The 18,666-nt window shown below is 37.6% G+C and overlaps 2 protein-coding genes across 3 annotated transcripts in view; one reads left to right on the forward strand and one right to left on the reverse strand.

The window, feature by feature from the left end:
- PRIMPOL (primase and DNA directed polymerase) overlaps positions 1-5,780 on the forward strand; it is a 38,375-nt gene extending 32,595 nt beyond the window's left edge. The window contains exons 12-14 of the mRNA XM_008057224.2: positions 966-1,048; positions 1,129-1,175; positions 5,308-5,780. Of these exons, the coding sequence (XP_008055415.1) occupies positions 966-1,048; positions 1,129-1,175; positions 5,308-5,562 (385 nt within the window). The 3' untranslated portion in view covers positions 5,563-5,780. The remainder of the gene's footprint in view (positions 1-965; positions 1,049-1,128; positions 1,176-5,307) is intronic.
- Positions 5,781-5,953: 173 nt separating this feature from the next.
- Positions 5,954-18,666, reverse strand: part of CENPU (centromere protein U) — a 45,770-nt gene continuing 33,057 nt past the window's right edge. For both annotated transcript variants that reach the window (XM_021711900.1, XM_008057225.1), the window contains 5 exons: positions 11,788-11,866; positions 11,530-11,577; positions 10,037-10,098; positions 8,121-8,277; positions 5,954-6,243 (listed from right to left, as the gene is read on the reverse strand). In XM_021711900.1, coding sequence (XP_021567575.1) covers positions 6,130-6,243; positions 8,121-8,277; positions 10,037-10,098; positions 11,530-11,577; positions 11,788-11,866 — 460 coding nt within the window. In that variant the 3' untranslated portion in view covers positions 5,954-6,129. The remainder of the gene's footprint in view (positions 6,244-8,120; positions 8,278-10,036; positions 10,099-11,529; positions 11,578-11,787; positions 11,867-18,666) is intronic.

The following is an 18,666-nucleotide window of genomic DNA, read 5'->3' on the forward strand; positions in this document are numbered from 1 at the left end:
GCGGGCTCAGGCAATCCACTCACCTCAGCCTCCCAAAGCACAGGATTACAGGCTGAGCCACTGAGCCCAGCTGTCTTCAAATTTTAACCTTAATTCTTTTTAGTTTTTGCTCTTCATTACTTCCTGCCTTTTATTATATTAGAGTTTATTCTATTGTTCATTTTTCAAGTTAGTTAATTCCTTTATCTTTAGCCATACTACTTTCATAAGCTTTTAAAACAATGAATTTCCCTCCAAATTTCACTTTAGCTGCATTTCACATATTTTACTATGTAGATTTTCAGTTTTCAGGCCTAATCATTTTGTACTTTCCATATTTTTTGCCTCATAAACATTGGGTATTTAGAAATGTTGATTTCCAAATAGTGAGTTTCTGTAAGCTATCTTTTTATTTATTTCTAGATCTTGCTTCGTGGTCAGAGAATGTGCTCTGTGTGAACTGATACTTTTACATTTGACAAGATTCACTTTATAGCTTGGAGTCAATTTTTATCATTATATGATTATAAAAAGTTGATTCATATCTGCCTGTTAGAGCAAACTTGTTCATTGCTTTTAAATTGCCATTCTTATTTTCTGTATTATTTTCCAACTTTTTTGGGTGGTTATCTGACCTAGTAATTACTGAGAGTACATTTTAAAAATCTTGGCTTATGATAGATTTATCCTTGTCCATTTTTGCTCACATATTTCTTGAAGTTGTATTATTTATTGCATTAGGTTGAGGATTGTTGTATCTTTTTGGGCAGGACTTTTATCATTATCCATCTTTTGCCCTGAAGTCCATTTGTGTGATATTTTTGGGAACCAGTTTTCTTTTGATTGGTGTATATCTACTTTCATTCTTTTACTTAACTTTTCTCCATCTTTAAGTCTTAGGAATATCTCTTATAATCAGCATATAGCTGTATTTTGTTTACCATCCAGTCTGGGTATTAATACTTTTCTTTTTTTGAAACATAAAGGATTCTCGTTGATCTGAAGAATGAAGTTTGGTATCAAAAATGTCATGATCCTGTATGTAAAGCAGAACACTTCAAATCTGACTGTGAGTTATTAATTTTTACACTTCCCACAAAGTAACAATCAGCTACTGTATCAAATAGTTACACTCTCTTCCTGATTCAGGTTTTCCATTACCTGCTGAAGTATGTCTCCTGTTTCTTCTCAAAGAAGTAAGTACAGTCTCTGGTCTTCCTCATTACTAACCAGTTCTCGGCACAGTAGTATAATTGAGTTATAAGCAGGATCTACACTGTGTCTAGATTATCTTGATAACCTTTTTTTCCCCCCTTGAGTTGGTGTCTAGCACTGTTATCCAGGCTGGAATATAGTGGCTCACCACAGCCTCGACCTCCTGGGCTCAGGTGATCCTTTTACCTCAGCCTCCCGAGTAACTGGGACTACAGGTGCATGCCACCAATCTTGGCTAATTTATTTTTAATTTTTTTTTTTTGATTTGGAGTCTCACTCTCAACAGAGTGAGTGGCCGCTCCCGGCCACCGCAGCCTCCACCTGCTGGGCTCCGGCGATCCTTCCGCCTCAGCCTTCCAAGTAGCTGGAACTATAGGTGCACACTACCACACCCTGCTAATTTTTGATTTATTGTAGAGATGAGGTCTCGCCAAGTTGCCCAGGCGGGTCTCGAACCCGCAGGCTCAGGCAATCCACTCACCTCAGCCTCCCAAGGCATGGGATTACAGGCTGAGCCCGGCTTATTTTTAATTTTTTTACAGAGACAAAGTCTCACTATGCTGCCCAGGTTGATCTCCAACTCCTGGGCTCAAGCAGTCCTCTCACCTCAGTCCTCCAAAGTGCTGGGATCATAGGCACTCAACTCAATAACTTTTAAATGGAATGTTTGGTACCTTGTTTTCACTTAGGAATATATTGTAGTGATTTTTACATCTCAGTACATACCTGATAATAAGCACCTTATTGTTTTTCACTGCTACATGAGAAGCTGTATATCAATTTATTGACCCAGTCTCAGACATTTAGGAAGTTTCTCATTTTTTTTGCCAAAATACCCATCTTTGTGTTTATTTCAACTATATTGATAGGATGTATTTCTAGAAGTAGAACTGTTTCAAATTATATGCAGTTTTAATTTTGGTAGATAATACCAGATTGCCAGACCAACATTTTTTCTTTTAAAGATTTTTTTTTTTTTTTTTAGCTGGCATCTCACTCTGTCACCCAGGCTGGGCAGTAGCATGCTCACAATCACTGCAGCCTCGACCTGCTGGGCTCAGGTGATCCTTCCTCCTTAGCCTTCCAAGCAGCTGGAATTACAGGCATGTGCTGCCACACCCGGCTAAGTTTTTTATTTATTGTAGAGATGAGGTCTCACCAAGTTGCCCAGGGTGGTCTCCAACCTGTGGACTCAGGCAATCCTCTCGCCTTGGCCTCCCAAAGTGCTGGGATTATAGGCTGAGCCTCCGTGCCCAGCCTAAAGATTTTTATTTACTCAAATAATTAACATTCATTGTAGAATGAATGAGAAAATACATAAAAATTAAAGATGTATAAAAAGTAAAAGGGGAAAGACTCTTCCTTACTTTTAATTTGATCAGAGATAACTGACGTAAATGTCCTAGCATGTATCTTCCAGAATTTATATCTATATGTGGTTGTATTTTTTAAGTCATAGTACATACGTTATGTGGTAGTTTTTTCTATTTAAAGTACCATGAACATTTTCATTACCAAATTGTTCTCCATAAAAACGAGAGGAAACTAGACTCCACAGGTCACCTGTGAGCGCACCTAGTACCCCTCATGGCTGCCAGCACTGCTCAACTTCCACCGTCTAATCTCTACCAACCTGGGAGGCAAAAAGTGGTATTTTCAGTTTTAATCGACTTACTAGTGAAGTTGAACTTTTTCACATTTACTATTTTATGTTTATTATGAATTGCCTGCGCCTCTCCTTTTTAAAAATAATAATAATAATAATGTCTTAGCCAGGTGCAGTGGCTCACGCCTGTAATCCCAGCACTTTGGGAGGCATAGGCCAGCGGATTACCTGAACTCAGGAGTTCAAGACCAGCCTGGACAACTTGGCAAGCCCTCATTTCTACAATAAATAAAAAAAACTGGCCAGGTGTGGTGGCGCATGCCTGTGGTTCCAGCTACTTGGAAGGCTGGGGCGGAAGGATCGCCTGAGCTAGCAAGGTCAAGGCTGCAGCGGCCATGAGTGTGCCACTGCACTCTAGCCTGGGGGACAGAGACTCTGATTCAAAAATAATAATGTTTTAATATTTTATGTATTTTAGACTTTTTAAATTTTAGCTTTTTTAAGGGTCACATCTGTCAGCTTTTTCCTTTATAGTGTTATGGTTAGCATGAAAGTTACCTGTTATAAGCTGAACAAGTGCTTGAGTTTATATTCTAGAAAACTCAATCTGGTATCTATTCAATCTGATTTTTTAAATGTCTCCTGAGAAAAAAACTCCACCCAAATTGAAATCTCATTCTTGGTCTGTAAGAGCTGGACATAAAATACTGATAGTCAGATTCTCTGGTAAACAACTAGGTTAAAAAGTGTTTTGAAAAAACCAAGAACAAATTACACTTAAAAAAACTTTTGTCTCTAAGAGAAGAAAGAATGCATCATCTTTGCTGGAGTGTTATTTTGATGAGTATTCATGTTTCCAGTAGATTTTTAAGTTACTTTTTCTGCTTATGCAGTAACACCTCAAAAATGCTAAGTTGAAAGTACATTTGAGGTACAGTATTACCAACACATGGATATAACTTCTTTTGGTTTATTATTTAAAATAAAAGGTAAATAATAACCATAAAATGAATATCTATCACTTAGTTTGAACAGTTAACATTTTTTCATTTGTTTCATCTTTTAAAACAATTATTTTAAACTAAATTACCAGTGTTGTTTACCTGCTTTTCTATTGCATTAATAATCTCTCTCTTTTTTTGGAAGTCGGAGTCTCACTCTGTCACTCAGGCTGGAGTGTAGTGACACACTCGTGACCACTGCAGCCTTGACCAGCTGGGCTCAGGCGATCCTTCCACCTCAGCCTTCCAAGTAGCTGGAACTACAGGCGTGTGCCCCCATACCCCATTCATTTTTTTGATTTATTGTAGGGATGACATCTCGCTATGTTGCTCAGGCTGGTCTGGAACCCCTGACTTCAGGCAATCCTCTCATCTCCGCCTCCCAAAGTGCTGGGGTTACAGGCATGAGCCACCACGCCTGCGATAATCCCACCGATTATAAATTTATTTTTGAAAACTTCTGACGTACAGAAATGTACAAGACAAGCTCTGTCCTTCACCTAGATTTGCCATTTGTTAACATTTGGCTCCTTTGTTTTCTCCCTCTACTGTACACATGTGCATGACTATTTCTGATGAATATCCTAAGTTGCAGACATCAAAATTCTTCATCTCTTAATATTTAAGCCTGTAGCTGAAGAATAAGGACATTCTTCCATAGCTATGGTAAAATTATCAAATTAGAGAAACTGATAGAATACGGCTATATAATATACAATCTCTAGTCATATTTTGACAATTGTCCCAAAAGTGTTCTTTGTAACAATTGTTTTCAATCCAGGTTAACTTTGTTTTTGCTTTTTTTTGAGTTGGAGTCTCACTCTGTTGCCCAGGCTGGGCCTGGAGTGCAGTGGCACGCTCATGGCCATTGTAGCTTCAACCAGCTGGGCTCAGGCGATCCTTCCACCTTAGCCTTCCAAGTAGCTGGAACTATAGGTGTGTACCACCATGCCCAGCTAAGTTTTTTATTTATTGTAGAGATGAGGTCTTGCCAAATTGTCTAGTGTAGTCTCAAACCTGTGGGTTCAGGCAATCCTCTCACCTCCGCCTCCCAAAGTGCTAGGATTACAGGCATGAGCCACCGTGCCCGGCCCCATGTTAATTTTTAAAATACTTTAAAATCAGGGAAATAAATCCATTGTGAAGGTAGCAGATTTTTCAATTTGTCTTCAGCTGGACTGTCCACTTGTTAAAAAATTAAATCTACCCTTGCTCTATCTCTCTCTGGGGCTATTGAGAAGTATATGCCCCAGGACTGCAGGTAATTTCAAATTTGGAGTTTCAAGTATGTCTAAGTAGTAAGGCAGCAGCATTTGAATTAGAGCACTCTTTTCCATGGTGACATATTGGAGACAGTGTTCCTCTAGCATATTCACTTTAATATCTGTTACTGAAGATATTAATTCAACATAGATTGAGCATATGGTGAAGGCATCCCGGGTTCTGGCTGGAGAACCTTTATTTTCCTATTCCACTCTCACCTTCACCCTTCCCCACTGAATAAAGGACGAAGAGGCTACAACAGATGAAGCAGATGGAACTAGGGACGGTGAAGCCAAGAGTCCTTTTGAACCAGCGCCTGCTGAGCTGACAACACGCCTGTCTTCTGACGCTGACTGGGATAATGATATCGATGATGCTTGTTTTTTAGAAGCTACTGAAGATGCTGAATTAGCTGCAGCTGCAGAGAACAGTTTCAGTTACAGTAGTGTGGCTGATGAAATTCCTGATGAACTGATCATGGAAGTACTACAAGAGTAGCTCATTAACTAGGGACACATATCACCAGGCTGTCTGAAGTCTGTGAGACTTGGTGACATAAACATATTGTATAAACTTATTATTAAACCTGTTATTATCAACTAAGTTTTATCGTTTTGTTTTCCAATGTTTGTTTTTTACTTCAGGAAACCAATTTTGTTGAAAATTAGCTTTGGTGTATTTAAATTAAGTAGAACTCTCCTTATTAACTAACCAAAATTAGTCTTTGTTCACATCCATTTAACTTTGCAAGTACTTATAGGTTAAAACTCTTTTATGTCTGAGGCTTGATTAAGATAAGATGTCAACATTTTAAAATTCATTACTCAAGACACTAACTGGAAAAGATTATTATGGCCTTTAAAACTATTAAACACTCAAACTGATGCCATTTAACATTGTTCACAGTAATTTATTTAATTAGAGTGACAAAGTAATATTAAATTCTGGTAACTAGGCTATACTTTTTAAAAGCAATTTTACTTATAAAAGAACAGTTACAGAAAGTAACACAGTAGCACGAGACTAATCTTTTTATAGGCACATTTCAATTTCAGCACGCTGGTCTTATTCCTGGTCAAGGAGCGTCTCTAATTGGCGGTTGATATTTTGCAGATGGTTTTCAGCTCCCAAAGGGGTTCTTGCTTTAAATAACAGAGCTGGAAGGCTGGATGAATCATACTGTCGAAAGGAAATAATTTACTTAGATTAACAAGTACAAAAACCTTTTTTTTTTTAAGGGACAGTCTCACTCTGTTGCACAGGCTGGAGTGTAGTGGTGCAATCATAGCTCACTGCAGCTTCCAGCTCCTGAACTCAAGCAATCCTCTTGTCTCAGCCTCCTGAGTAGCTGGGACTACAGGCACACACCACCACATCGGCTAACTGATATATTTTTTTGTGGTAGAAACAGACCCTTACGATGCTGCCCAGGCTGGTCTCAGACTCCAGGCTCAAACTTCTCCCAAAGGGCTAAGAGACTACAATCGTGAGCCACCTCGCCCAGCTAAATAGAAACAACTTTTATAAACCTGTCTTTACATAGCTCAATCCTATGACTAATGTCAATTCTGATAGAGCTTTGCATTAACTTTCATTTTTAAACTAAGATCATTAAAAAAGTTGGTTTTAGTCCATTTTCTTTAGACATGGTTGATGATATAAAGTCTACAAAACTTAAGGTGATTTTCTCATTCTGGAGACCCAGCTGGCTCAAAGAATGGTGGCATGTGAATTACTTAAAACAGAAAATCATGCCGAGGTTGGTCAAGACTTGGTTTGGGCAAGTCTGATGGTGCTGTATAAGGTCTGCTTGATCTCGTGTGTTTTAAAACACACAAAACAGTAAGGCAAGTTTTACTTTTACTGCAAGAATAATGGAATGAGAACACCAGGCCCATACAATTTCATAAGGAAAAACAATGAAAATCTACTATCTAGAAAATTATTTGGAGAATCAATTAAATGTCTTAAAGGTTGTCATTCCAAATGTTCTTGATGCTTAAAGACATAACTAGATTACAAGCCTCACAAAAAATTGAACACAAAATTCAACTCATGATTTTGTAGTTAATAAAGCCAAACTTTTTGTTGCAAATTGTATCTAACATTCCCCTTGTAGAATTTTATCAGACTTTTGATAGTTTGATTAATAACATGTTTTCAAGGTAGTTTTCTTAGTAATGAAAACTGAGCAGAAAAACTGTCACACTATACTGCCACCCACATAATAGTGGACATTTTTCTGGCATCCAACATATCCTTGCTACTAGAGAATTCAATTTAACAAATATTTGAGAGACTCATGTTAAAGACATTATGGGCACCTGCTCCAGGGAGGAAAAAAGGATACTTGGCCCTAGATGTTTAGTTTAGGAAAAGAGGTAAGACATACCCAAATATCTATTCTCCGTAAGACAAAGGGGTGGCTACTAAGAGTGTCCAGGAAGGCATCAAAGGCAGGCAACGAACAGAACAGGCCTGAGAGTGGTGTGTTCCAAACAAGGTGGAGTTGTTAAATCTGTTTTAGCCAGAGTGATTATGCTCAAATTGGATCAATGCTACTGTTAATTTCTTTATTAATGTCCCCAAATTTAGTAGCCAAAGCACCAACTCCAAACAACTTTAGATGAGTTAGATAACCCCCCCAAAACTTTTGAAAACATTCTATTTCTGGATCTCTAAGATATAAGCAAACCTTAGGCTCAGGAGAATTAACTTGGATCAAAGTTAGAAACTTAAAATTGAATTTAGAAATGGAAAACACAAATATGATCTTAAGATATATATACATTATATATAACTATACATATTTTACATAAAATTGTATTAGGGTATCAAATTTTCTGTTAATCTGAGCTGAATGGCATAACTAGCCTTCATTAAGTAGCTAAGAAAAGTGATGATAGAACAAATTTTCACTGATTTACAGTGGTGCTATTTTGGGTAGACTCTGATGTTGCATCTCCATTTATCTTTCCTCAACACTTCTGGTACCTTCACATGCAGAAGCCCTCGATGATCATATACAGCACAGAAAAAGTAAAAAGTGGTGTTACCGTTTCCTTTACTTTTGGTTCTTTCTTTTGAACATCAGAATAGTCTTGATAAAGCTGTTTTAAGTTAGATAGGAAATATGCTGCATTCCTAAGGGAAGACTTTCTCTTCTCAAGTTCATCACATTGTGTCTGCAGTTGTTTCAGCTGTGGCTCTAACCTAAAACAAAAATAAATGACATATAATACAGTGTAACAGACCCTATCCAGCACAGGAGACTGAGGAGGTAAGTATACTGAGCAAAGTGTGAAAAACCAGAGGAGGAAGACTAGATGACTTACCTTTGGCTCTGAAACTATGAATGTGTGTAAGATTCTAGGTTTCAATTTAAAACGTGTGGAAAAATTCTGAAGTGTGATGCACAATGAGTAACTGGCAGTTGACAGGCACAGAAGAATATTCCTTAGATATGCTGAAGTTCTTCGTCATCCAAGTTCTGGAAAGTTTATGTGCATGTCTGGCCAGCATTTTAGAGCCTCATGCAGGAACAGGCCACCTTTGCTGTTGATTAGGGACACCAGGGACAACAAGCTTTCCCCGTACCCCTTCCTCTTACCAAAATCTTGTCTACTTTCCAAAGTGTAATAAAACCAGTGGAAAAACTATCACAGCACCTGGATGAAAAAGGTGTGACCTTAGGCAAACTGCATCATATCTCAGTGGCCGAGTTTCTTCACCTATGAAAAGGGATAACTTGGGCTTTATGGACCAATTAAAAAAAGGAGGTGGAAAGACTGCCAATTTTTTATTTTGCTGAATAAAGATATAAAAAACAACTATCCTTTAATAAAACTTCACAGAAGAAAAGTCCTGTTTAACAGTTCTTTATGTTGAACAAAAGCAGAGTTCAGGGCCATGGTCCGGAGTGTAGAGTTGGAGTCCATCAGCTGATGGCAGACCCTGGCTCCTCCCCTGCCTAGGGGGCCTCTGGTTTTTCACATGTAAAGTTAAAATAATGATACGCCACACTTTTCCTTACAATAGCTTTTCCAAATGTACCCCACAACTTCTACAGCTTTATCTAAAAAGCAGAAGTTAGCCTTTAAACCCATCTGAGCGGCTTCAGTGATGACAAATGAACCCAGCAGTCTCAGTAGCCTCAAAAACCTGCCTCACGGGGCCGTGGGGATGACAAATGAACACAAAAAGCCTCTGGGAAAGTGCCCTGCCATGTAGAAAGCCCATAAGTGCCAGCTCTCCTTACTATGGGACCTTCAATTTTCTTATTTTGGCCTGGGCCCATGAAAACCCTATCACGGGCCAGCACTGATCCATAGACTAGATTTGGAAACCCATGGCTGTGGTGGGTGACGGCTGTGTGGACTGCAGCTTTCCCAACAAGGCCTCTGGCAGCCCTGGCCTGCAGTGCCTGGGCAGTTCTCCTGGCTCCACGCTTAGGAATGGATTCATATGAGTGCCACTCTGAGGCCTACTTTTCGACAATAACAACAGTAAGCCTTTATGCAGCACTTAGTGTTTGCCTGTGAAGCACTTTCTGTATATTTACTCATTTAACTTCCACAATACTCTGTGAGGTGTAGGTGTTACTATGCCTACATACACAAGAGACAACTGAGGTCCTGGGAGGTTAAGTAATTTGCTCAAGGTTACACAGCCAGTCAACGGGCAGAGCCTAGATTCAAACCCGGGCAAATTCTAGTACCTCTGCATTAAATCTCTGATTAGGCTGCCTCTCAGGTAAGAGCCAAGAAATCTGTTGGGAGACAGATCAGTGCAGAATTCTCCTTTGCAAAAGGGTTCTGCAACTAGGCAGCATGAGCCACCTACACCGAGCATCTGAGCTTAAGATAATCTAGAGCTTTAATACAACACAGCCAGAGGTATTACTCCCCCAAAAGACACATCATAATCACATCCTTCTAGGTAAGTTCTCAACTGGATTTTGATATTATCTTACCGAAGCAGTTCATCCTGGACTTGAATCAAACGCTGTGTCTTCTTTTTGATATCCAAAATCATCTAAACAATAAACAATAATTTCTGTGATAATTCTGTAAATACTTGAGCATTGCCATGTACGCTGTGTCAGGTATTCGTTCAATTCCTATCTTCCTAAAATTTGGTCTAATGAGAAGACAGGCATCTAAACAGCACGTGATTACAATTCGTGATATGTGCTATGAAAAAAACGAACAGAGAACCCTGGAAAAGCAAAGCAGGGACGTTTACTTCAGGATGACTGAAGAAGAAGGTGAAGGCCAGATCTGAACTAGACCCTGAGACCTAAAAAGACTTAAGATTTTATCGAGGTACACTAGGCAAATATTGAAGCAGGACAATGTTGTGATCTACTTTGTATTTGATTTTATTTTTGAATTGAGGTCTCACTTTCATCCAAGCTGGAGTGCAATGGCACGGCCACAGCTCACCAAAGCCTTGAACTCTTGGGCTCAAGTGATCCTCCCACTGTAGCCTCCTAAGTAGCTGGGACTACAGGTGTGCATCACCATGTCTGGCTAATTTTTTGGTTGTTTTTTTTTTTTTTTTAGAGACGAGGTCTCACTATGTTGCCCAGGCTAGTCTTGAACTCCTGGGCTCAGATGAGCCTCCCTCCTTGGCAACCCAAATTGCTGGGATTACAGGTATGAGCCACCATGCCCAGCTCCAGTTTGTATTTTAAAAAGAACACTGCGATATAATACATTTTATATCCCAGCCATCATTTTTAGTAATTATCTAATATCCCAGTGTTGGGCATTCAGAATGTTCGCACATGCTTAAAAGCAATGCAGAAATGACCAGTAAGAGATCAAAACTGAAAGAAAACCACAAAACTTCAAAAAGGCCTGTAACCACTGGAAAGAAAATGTACAAGTTTCAAGCCCATTTTTACTATAAATGCAGAGATGGAGCTGGCCTTCTACTCCTAGGCTCACCTCTGAGGTCAGTGTGGACTGGCCTGTTTCCTAATGCATACCAAGAGGTGTACAGTCTTCAAGATTCAGGTACAGGTCTAGAAATGAGGGCTCCTGACCCTAACCCAGTATTCTTCCCAGGCTGTCCTTTTGCCCGGACAGTTCTTTATTCTGGTTTGCTTCTTGACATCCACAAAAGCAAAATATACATTAATTAGTATTATCCATATCAGCAATCATTTTGGACTTGATAGCAATTTTAAGGCTGACTTTGGGACATTAAAAACAGGCTTAAGTTTCTGTCTTCGATTATAAGAACAATTATTTTGACACTTATGCAGCTTTAGGTGACTAGGATCCCCACTCCTTAGTTTACATTAATAGTGCTTGTCAGATCAACTACAAGGTCAACCAAATAGTAGGCTGATTAAAAAGATTTTAAAATCTTGCGCAAACTCTAAAGGTTATAAACTACTTAATTCTACATATATTAGTACTGTGTATGACTATATGACTCTATGGCTAAGTGATTTACCTTAGCATTCTTCCTTTTCAGATTTTTCAACATCTGATCTTCTTTAAACTAAATAAAACAAAACAAAATTGACATGCATTTTCCAAAAGTAACTCTTAATTACTTTCACATATTTCATATGTAGTTTAAAAAAGATGTGAAATATGGGTAGCTCTAATGAGTTTATTACTAAAATGCAAGCTTTTCTAAGACAACAGTGTGCTGCCTCAGGACAAGTGAAAAAAAAATTAGGCCAACAATTGATGTCAGTGAGCTTACCATTTTGATGAATTCTTCTTTAATATTAAAATAAAATTTGTTGATGGCTTTCTTATAAATTTTAGACTCTATTCTTTGCCTGTAGAGGAGTAAAAAACAAACAAACAAAAATAAATCTAGGTATCATAAAGGATTTTGAAAGGTGTTTCATTTGCTTAGCACATAAACAAACATGCACACAGAATTTGGCATACAATATCATCTTAAGTATCTAAGATGGCAATGTTCAGCTTGCTGCCTTTTCTCAGGCTTAAAAAGTATTGGGAACATGTCTCAGCAAAATAAAAAGAACAGAAATATTTTTCCCTGAGCCCTCTGGAATGGTGTCATCTTAACTGACACTGGCCAAGTTCACAGGTGATATTACATGATGTGGAAATGCTACGACTACTCCCAGTCTTTTCCTGCCTCCTGATCTAAATAACCAGCAGACTTTATCTCCTCCCTCTTTGCTTGCTAGCAACAGGAGGAATAATCATGTAACTCATTGGGACTAACCAATAAATCGTCATAAATCAGCTTCCCAGTTCTTCAGAAACTATAAAGCTGACCCAAATGAAGCAAGTGGTTCAAGTCCTTGTCATCAGAAGAGAGCTGATGGCCAGGCTGGGATTCTCCTGGTATGGCTTGCTCATGGTTAGACGGCAGACCCACAGTGACTGTGCAGCAGCAGTGGACACTCTGCCAAGTCTTTGGCCAATTACTTAATTGGGTTTTTGTTATATTACAGCTGAGGTTTAAGAGTTCTTTGTTTATTTTGGATAATAGTCCTTTGTCAGATATAGAGCAGAAATGTTTAATTTTGGTGAAATCCAGCTTATCAATTCTTTCATGGATGGTGCCTTTGGGCATTATCACTTAACCAACAAATTCAAGGTCATCTGGATTTTCTCCTATGTTATCTTCCAGAAGTTTTATACGAACAGTTTTGCATTCAGGTCTGTGGTTGACTTTGAGTTGATTTTTGCTAAGGGTGTACAGTCTGTGTCTAGATTCATTTTTTTGCATATCTAGTTGTACCAGCACCACTTTTTGAAAAGACTCTTATCTGTATGGTATTAACTATGCTCCTTTGTCAAAGATCATATCTTTGACTATATTTATATGGATCTATTTCTAGGCTCTCTATTCTGTTTCACCGATCTATGTCACCAATACCACAATATCTTTTTTTTTTTTCCCCTCAATTTTCAAGTGTATCTGTCTCTAAATTTATACCAAAAGCAACACCCTGTCTCTAAGGCTTTCAATAAAAAAAAAAAAAAAAAAGATATGGGGTACAATTCAGGATTAGGTACATAAGAGGTCATTGTACAGGTTAAGTTTGGGGCCTCCCATTGATTCTCACTTTGCCTGGTTTGGGATCAGGTGGCTTTCATTTCTTTTTTTTTTTTTTTAACCACAATATCTTTATTACTGTAGCTTTTAAGTCTGGATGTCAGATTGCATCAGTCCTCCGGTTCTATTATTCTCTTTCAAAACCGAGTTGGCTATTCCAGGTCTTCTGCCTCTCCATATTATCTTTAGAATTAATTTGTTTAGCCGGTCATGGTGTGGCTAAAGCCTGTAATCCCAGCACTTTGGGAAGCTGAGGTGAGAGGACTGCCTGAGCCCACGGGTTCAAGAACAGCCTGGACAACTTGGTGAGACCTCATCTCTACAATAAATAAAAAATTAGCCACGTGTGGTACCACGCGCCTGTAGTCTGGCTACTCGGAAGGCTGAGGTGGAAGGATCGTCCAAGCCCAGCAGGTCAATGCTGGGGTGGCTGTGAGTGTGCCACTGCACTCCAGCCTGGGTGATGGAGACTCCAAATCAAAAAAAAAAAAGAAAAAGAATTAGTTTGTTGATATGTAAAAAATAACTTGCTATGATTTTGACTGGGACTGCACTGAATCTATAGATCGAGTTGAGAGGAACTGACAGTTTGACAATATTTAGTCTTCCTATCCATGAACATGGAATATCTCCACTTATTTAGTTCTTCTTTGATTTCATTCATCAGTTTGTAGTTTTCTTTATATAGATCTTGTACATATTTTATTAGATTTATACCTAAGTATTCCATTGGGGGGGTGCTAATGTAAATAATATTATTTCACTTGTTTACTGCTGGTATATAAAAAAGCAATGGGCTTGTGTATATTAATCTTGTATCCTGCAACTCTGCCATAATCAATTACTAGTTCTGGGAGTTTTTGGGGTCTATTATTTCAGATTTTTGCATACAGTCACGTCATCTGAGCAAAAACACAGTTTTATTTCTTTCTTCCCAATCGGTATACCTTTTCTTGTTTTATTGCATTAGCTAGGACTTCTAGTATGGCACTGAAAAGAAGTGGTGAGAGGGATATCCTTGCCTTGTTCCTGATTTTAGTGGGAAAGTTTCTACTTTCTACTAGGTATGGTGTTAGCTGCACACTGTTTAGATATACTTTATCAAGGTGAAGAAGTTCCTTTCCAGCCTAATTTTAGTGAGTTTTTAAAAATCATGAATGAATCCTGATTTTTGTCAAATGCTTTATCTGAATCTATTAATATGATCATATGATTTTTCTTCTTTGGCTTGTTGATATGATGGATTACACTAATTGATTTTTGAAAGATGAACCAGCATTGCATGCTTGGGATAAATCCCACCTGGTTGTGATGTGTAATTCTTTCTTACACATCGTTGGATTCAATTTGCTAATTTTTTTTGAGGATTTATAGATCAATTTTCTTTCTTTTTATGGATCAATTTTCATGAGAGATATTGGTCTATTGTTTTCTTTTTTTTTTTGCAATGTCCTTATCTAATTTTAGTACTACGGTATTGCTGGCCTCATAGAATGAATTAGGAAGTATTACCTCTGCTTCCATCTTCTGAAATTTGCAGAGAATTGGTCTAATTTCTTCTTTTGATGTGTGGCAGAATTCACCAGTGAATCCATCTGGGCCTAGTGATTTATGTTTTGGGAGGTTATTAGTTATTTATTCAATTTCTTTAATAGCTATAGACCTATTTAGATTGTCTATTTCTTCTTATGTGAATTTTGGCAAATTGTATCTTTGAAGGTATTGGTCTATTTTATCTAGGTTAACAAATTTGAGAGCATAGAGTTGTTTACAGTATCCTTTTGTGTCCTTTTAATGTTCATTTGATCTGTGATGTCCCTTCTTTCAATTATGATATTAGCAATTTGTATCCTCTAATTTTTCTCTTAGCCTGACTAGAGGGTTACTGATTTTTATTGACTGTTTCAAAGAATCAGCTTTTGATTTCATTGATCTTTCTTTATTGAGTTCCTGTTTTTAATCTCAATGGTTTCTGTTCTAATTTTTATTATTTCTTTTCTTCTGCTTACTTTGGAACTAATTTGCTTATTTTTCTAGTTTCCTAGGGTGGAAGGTTAGATTATTTATTTTACATCATACTACTAACAACAACAATAACAACAAAAACCGTTAGAATAAGTGAATTAGGCAAAGTTGCCAGCTTCAAAATCAACACCAAAAAAATTGGTTGTGGAAATTAAGAAAACAATTCCATTTACAATAAGTAACACTGAAAAAAATTAAATACTTTGGAATAAACTTATCCAAGGAAGTGAAAGATGTTACACTGAAACTGCAAAGAATGCTGAAAGAAATTAAAGAAAACACAACTATTGGAAAGATATCCCATGCTCATGGATTGGAAGACTTAATATGGTGAAAATGTCCACACTATCTAAAACAATCTACAGATTCAATGCTATCCCTATCAAGACTTCAATTTTTTTTTTTTTTGCAGAAACAGGAAAAAAAAAAAATCCTAAAATTCATATGGAGTATCTAAGGACTCCAAATAGCAAAAACAATACTGAGGAGGGAAAAAAAGCTGGAAGGCTCATATTTTCTGATCTCAAAGCATATTATGAAACTACAATAATCACCTGGTACCAGTACAAAGACAGACATACAGACCAAAACAGAATAGAGAACCCAGAAATAAACCTTTAAGTGTACTGAGGGTTTATGATCTTTGAGAAGGGTGTCAAAGCTACACAATGGGAAAGAATAGTCTTTTTTAACAGATGGTGCTGAGAAAACTGGATATCCACATGCAGATGAATAAATTTTTTTTTTTTAGTTAGGAAGAGAGTAGTTTTTGTACCTAAGGAAGTTAGGTAATTTTTGTACCATATACAAAAATTAACTCAAAATGGAGTAAAGATTTAATGTAAGACTTGAAATTTTAAAACTCCTAGAAGAAAGCCTTCATGATATAGGATTTGGTAATGATTCCTTGCATGTGACATCCAAATTATAGGCAACAAAAGCAAGAATAGACTAATATAATTACATCAAACTTAAAATTTCTGTAAAACAAAGGAAACAATCAACAGAATGGAAAGACAACCAACCAAATGGAAGAAAATATTTAGAAACCACATATCTGATAAAGGGCTAATATCTAGAATATAAAGAACTCCTACAACTCAATTAATTTCACATACATACATACATGCCCCAACTAAAAAATAGGCAACTTGAACAGACATTTCTCCAAAGAACTTATACAAATGTGTCAATGAGCACATGAAAAGATGCTCAATCCCACTAAGCATTAGGGCAATGCAAAACAAAACCACAATACCATGTCACACCCATTTGGTGGCCATTATTAAAACAAATAAATGAAAACCAGAAAACAAGTGTTGGTGAGAAAGTGGAGAAACCTCATGTATTGCTGGGGGAAATATAAAATGTCAATGTAGAGAACATTATGGCAGTTCCATCCCCCCAAATTAAATAGAATCACTATATGATTCAGCAATTTCACTTGGGGGTATACACACTAAAGAAATGAAAGCACGGGCTCAAACATCAATTGTATACCAATGTTGATAGCTACATTATTCACAATACCAAAAGGGAGAACTCAGGCATTCACTGGTGGGTGAATAGATAAAGAGAATGTGATATAGTCATGTGCTACATAATGATGCTTCAGTCAAAAATGTATGGCACATCCTTTGGCGGTCTCTCTCTTACAACAGAGCTAAAACTTTCCTATCACCTAGTGACACCACAGGCATCACTCGTGTCTGTGATGGTGCTGGTACTGCTCAGTAGTATAAAAGAGCATATCCAGTTACATACACTATACAATATTTGATAATAAATGACAATATTACTGGCTTATGTATTTACTGTACACTTTTCATTATTTTAGAATGTACTCCTGCTACTTATTTAAAAAAAAAAGTTAACTGTGAAACAGCCTCAGACAGGTCTTTCAGGAGGTATTCCAGAAGAAGGCATTGTTATAAAAGGAGATGACAGCTCCACACCTATTATCACCCCTGAAGACCTTACGGTGGGACAAGATGTGGAGATGGAAGACAGTGATATTGATGATCTTGATCCTGTGTAGGCCTAGGCTAATGTGTGTGTTTGTGTCTTAGTTTTTAAACAACAAAAAAATTTTTTACCTAAAAAAATTTTTAAATTTAAAAACAGAAGAAAGCTTATAGATTAAGGATGTAAAGAAAAAAATTTTGTATGGCTGTACTATATGTGTCTTAAGCTAAGTATTATTACAAAAGTCAAAAGCTTTTAAAAATTTAAGTTTGTAAGGCAAACAAGTTACAGTAAGCTAAGGTTACTTTACTATTGAAGAAAAAAACTATTTAATAAATGCAGTGCAGCCTGAGTGTACAGTGTTTAGAAAGTCTACAGTGGTGTGCAGTAACATCCTAGACTTCACCTCCACTCACTGCGCACTCACTGACCCACCCAGAGTAACTTCAGTCACACATGCTCCATTGATGGTAAATGTTCGATACAGTTGTACCATTTAAAAAATCTTTTATATCTTATTTTTATTGTACCTTTTCTATGTTTAGATATACAAATAACTTGCCATTATGTTACAATTGCCTACAGTGTTCAGTACATTCAAAATTGCCTAAGGACGTAGTTCTCAGAACATATCCATATTGCTAAGTGATACGTGACTGTATACAGATATGATGGAATATTATTCAGCTTTAAAAAAGAAGTTCTGACATGCTACAACATGGACGAGCCTCAAGGACATCATGCTAAGTGAACGAGGTCAGTCACGAAAGCACAGACGTTGCATGAGTCTACTCATATGAGGAACTAGAGTAGCTAACCTTATAGAGACAAAGTAGAATAGTGTTTGCTGGAGAGGGAGGAATGGGGAGTTGTTGTTTAATGGGTAGAGTTTCAGCACTGCAAGCCAAAAAAGTTCTAAAGATGCACTGGCTAACAAGGTGCATACACATGGTTAACACGACTGTACACTTAAGATGGTAAATTCTGTTTTTTAACACAATAAAAAGAAAATGTTTTTATACTCCATACTTGTCAGAATGGATAAAATAAAAATTAGTGATAACAGCAAATATTGACAAGGATGCAGAGACATTGTTGAAAACAGTCTCAGTTTCTTATAAAAGTAAACATGAGAGCTGGGCTCGGTGGCTCAGCCTGTAATCCTGCGCTTTGGGAGGCTGAGGTGAGTGGATTGTCTGAGCCCCACCTGGGCAACTTGGGGAGACCTCATCTCTACAATAAATCAAAAAAGTAGCCAGGCGTGGTAGCGCGCGCCTATAGTTCCAGCTACTTGGAAGGCTGAGGTGGAAGGATCACTGGAGCCCAGCAGGTAGAGGCTGCTGTGGCCGGGAGCATGCCACTGCACTCCAGTCTGGGGGACAGAGTGAGACTCCAACTCAACAACAACAACAACAACAGCAAAAACTAAACATGCAATTGCCATATAACCCTGCAATTACTCTTGGGCATTTATACCAGAGAGATGTAAACTTACATTCATACAAAAAAACGGTACACAAATGTTCATAGCTGTGTGTTTGTAATAGCCCC

Source organism: Carlito syrichta, unplaced genomic scaffold, assembly GCF_000164805.1.
Source record: "Carlito syrichta isolate Samal-C Ts95f unplaced genomic scaffold, Tarsius_syrichta-2.0.1 Scaffold302892, whole genome shotgun sequence".
In the NCBI taxonomy this organism is placed as follows: domain Eukaryota; kingdom Metazoa; phylum Chordata; class Mammalia; order Primates; family Tarsiidae; genus Carlito; species Carlito syrichta.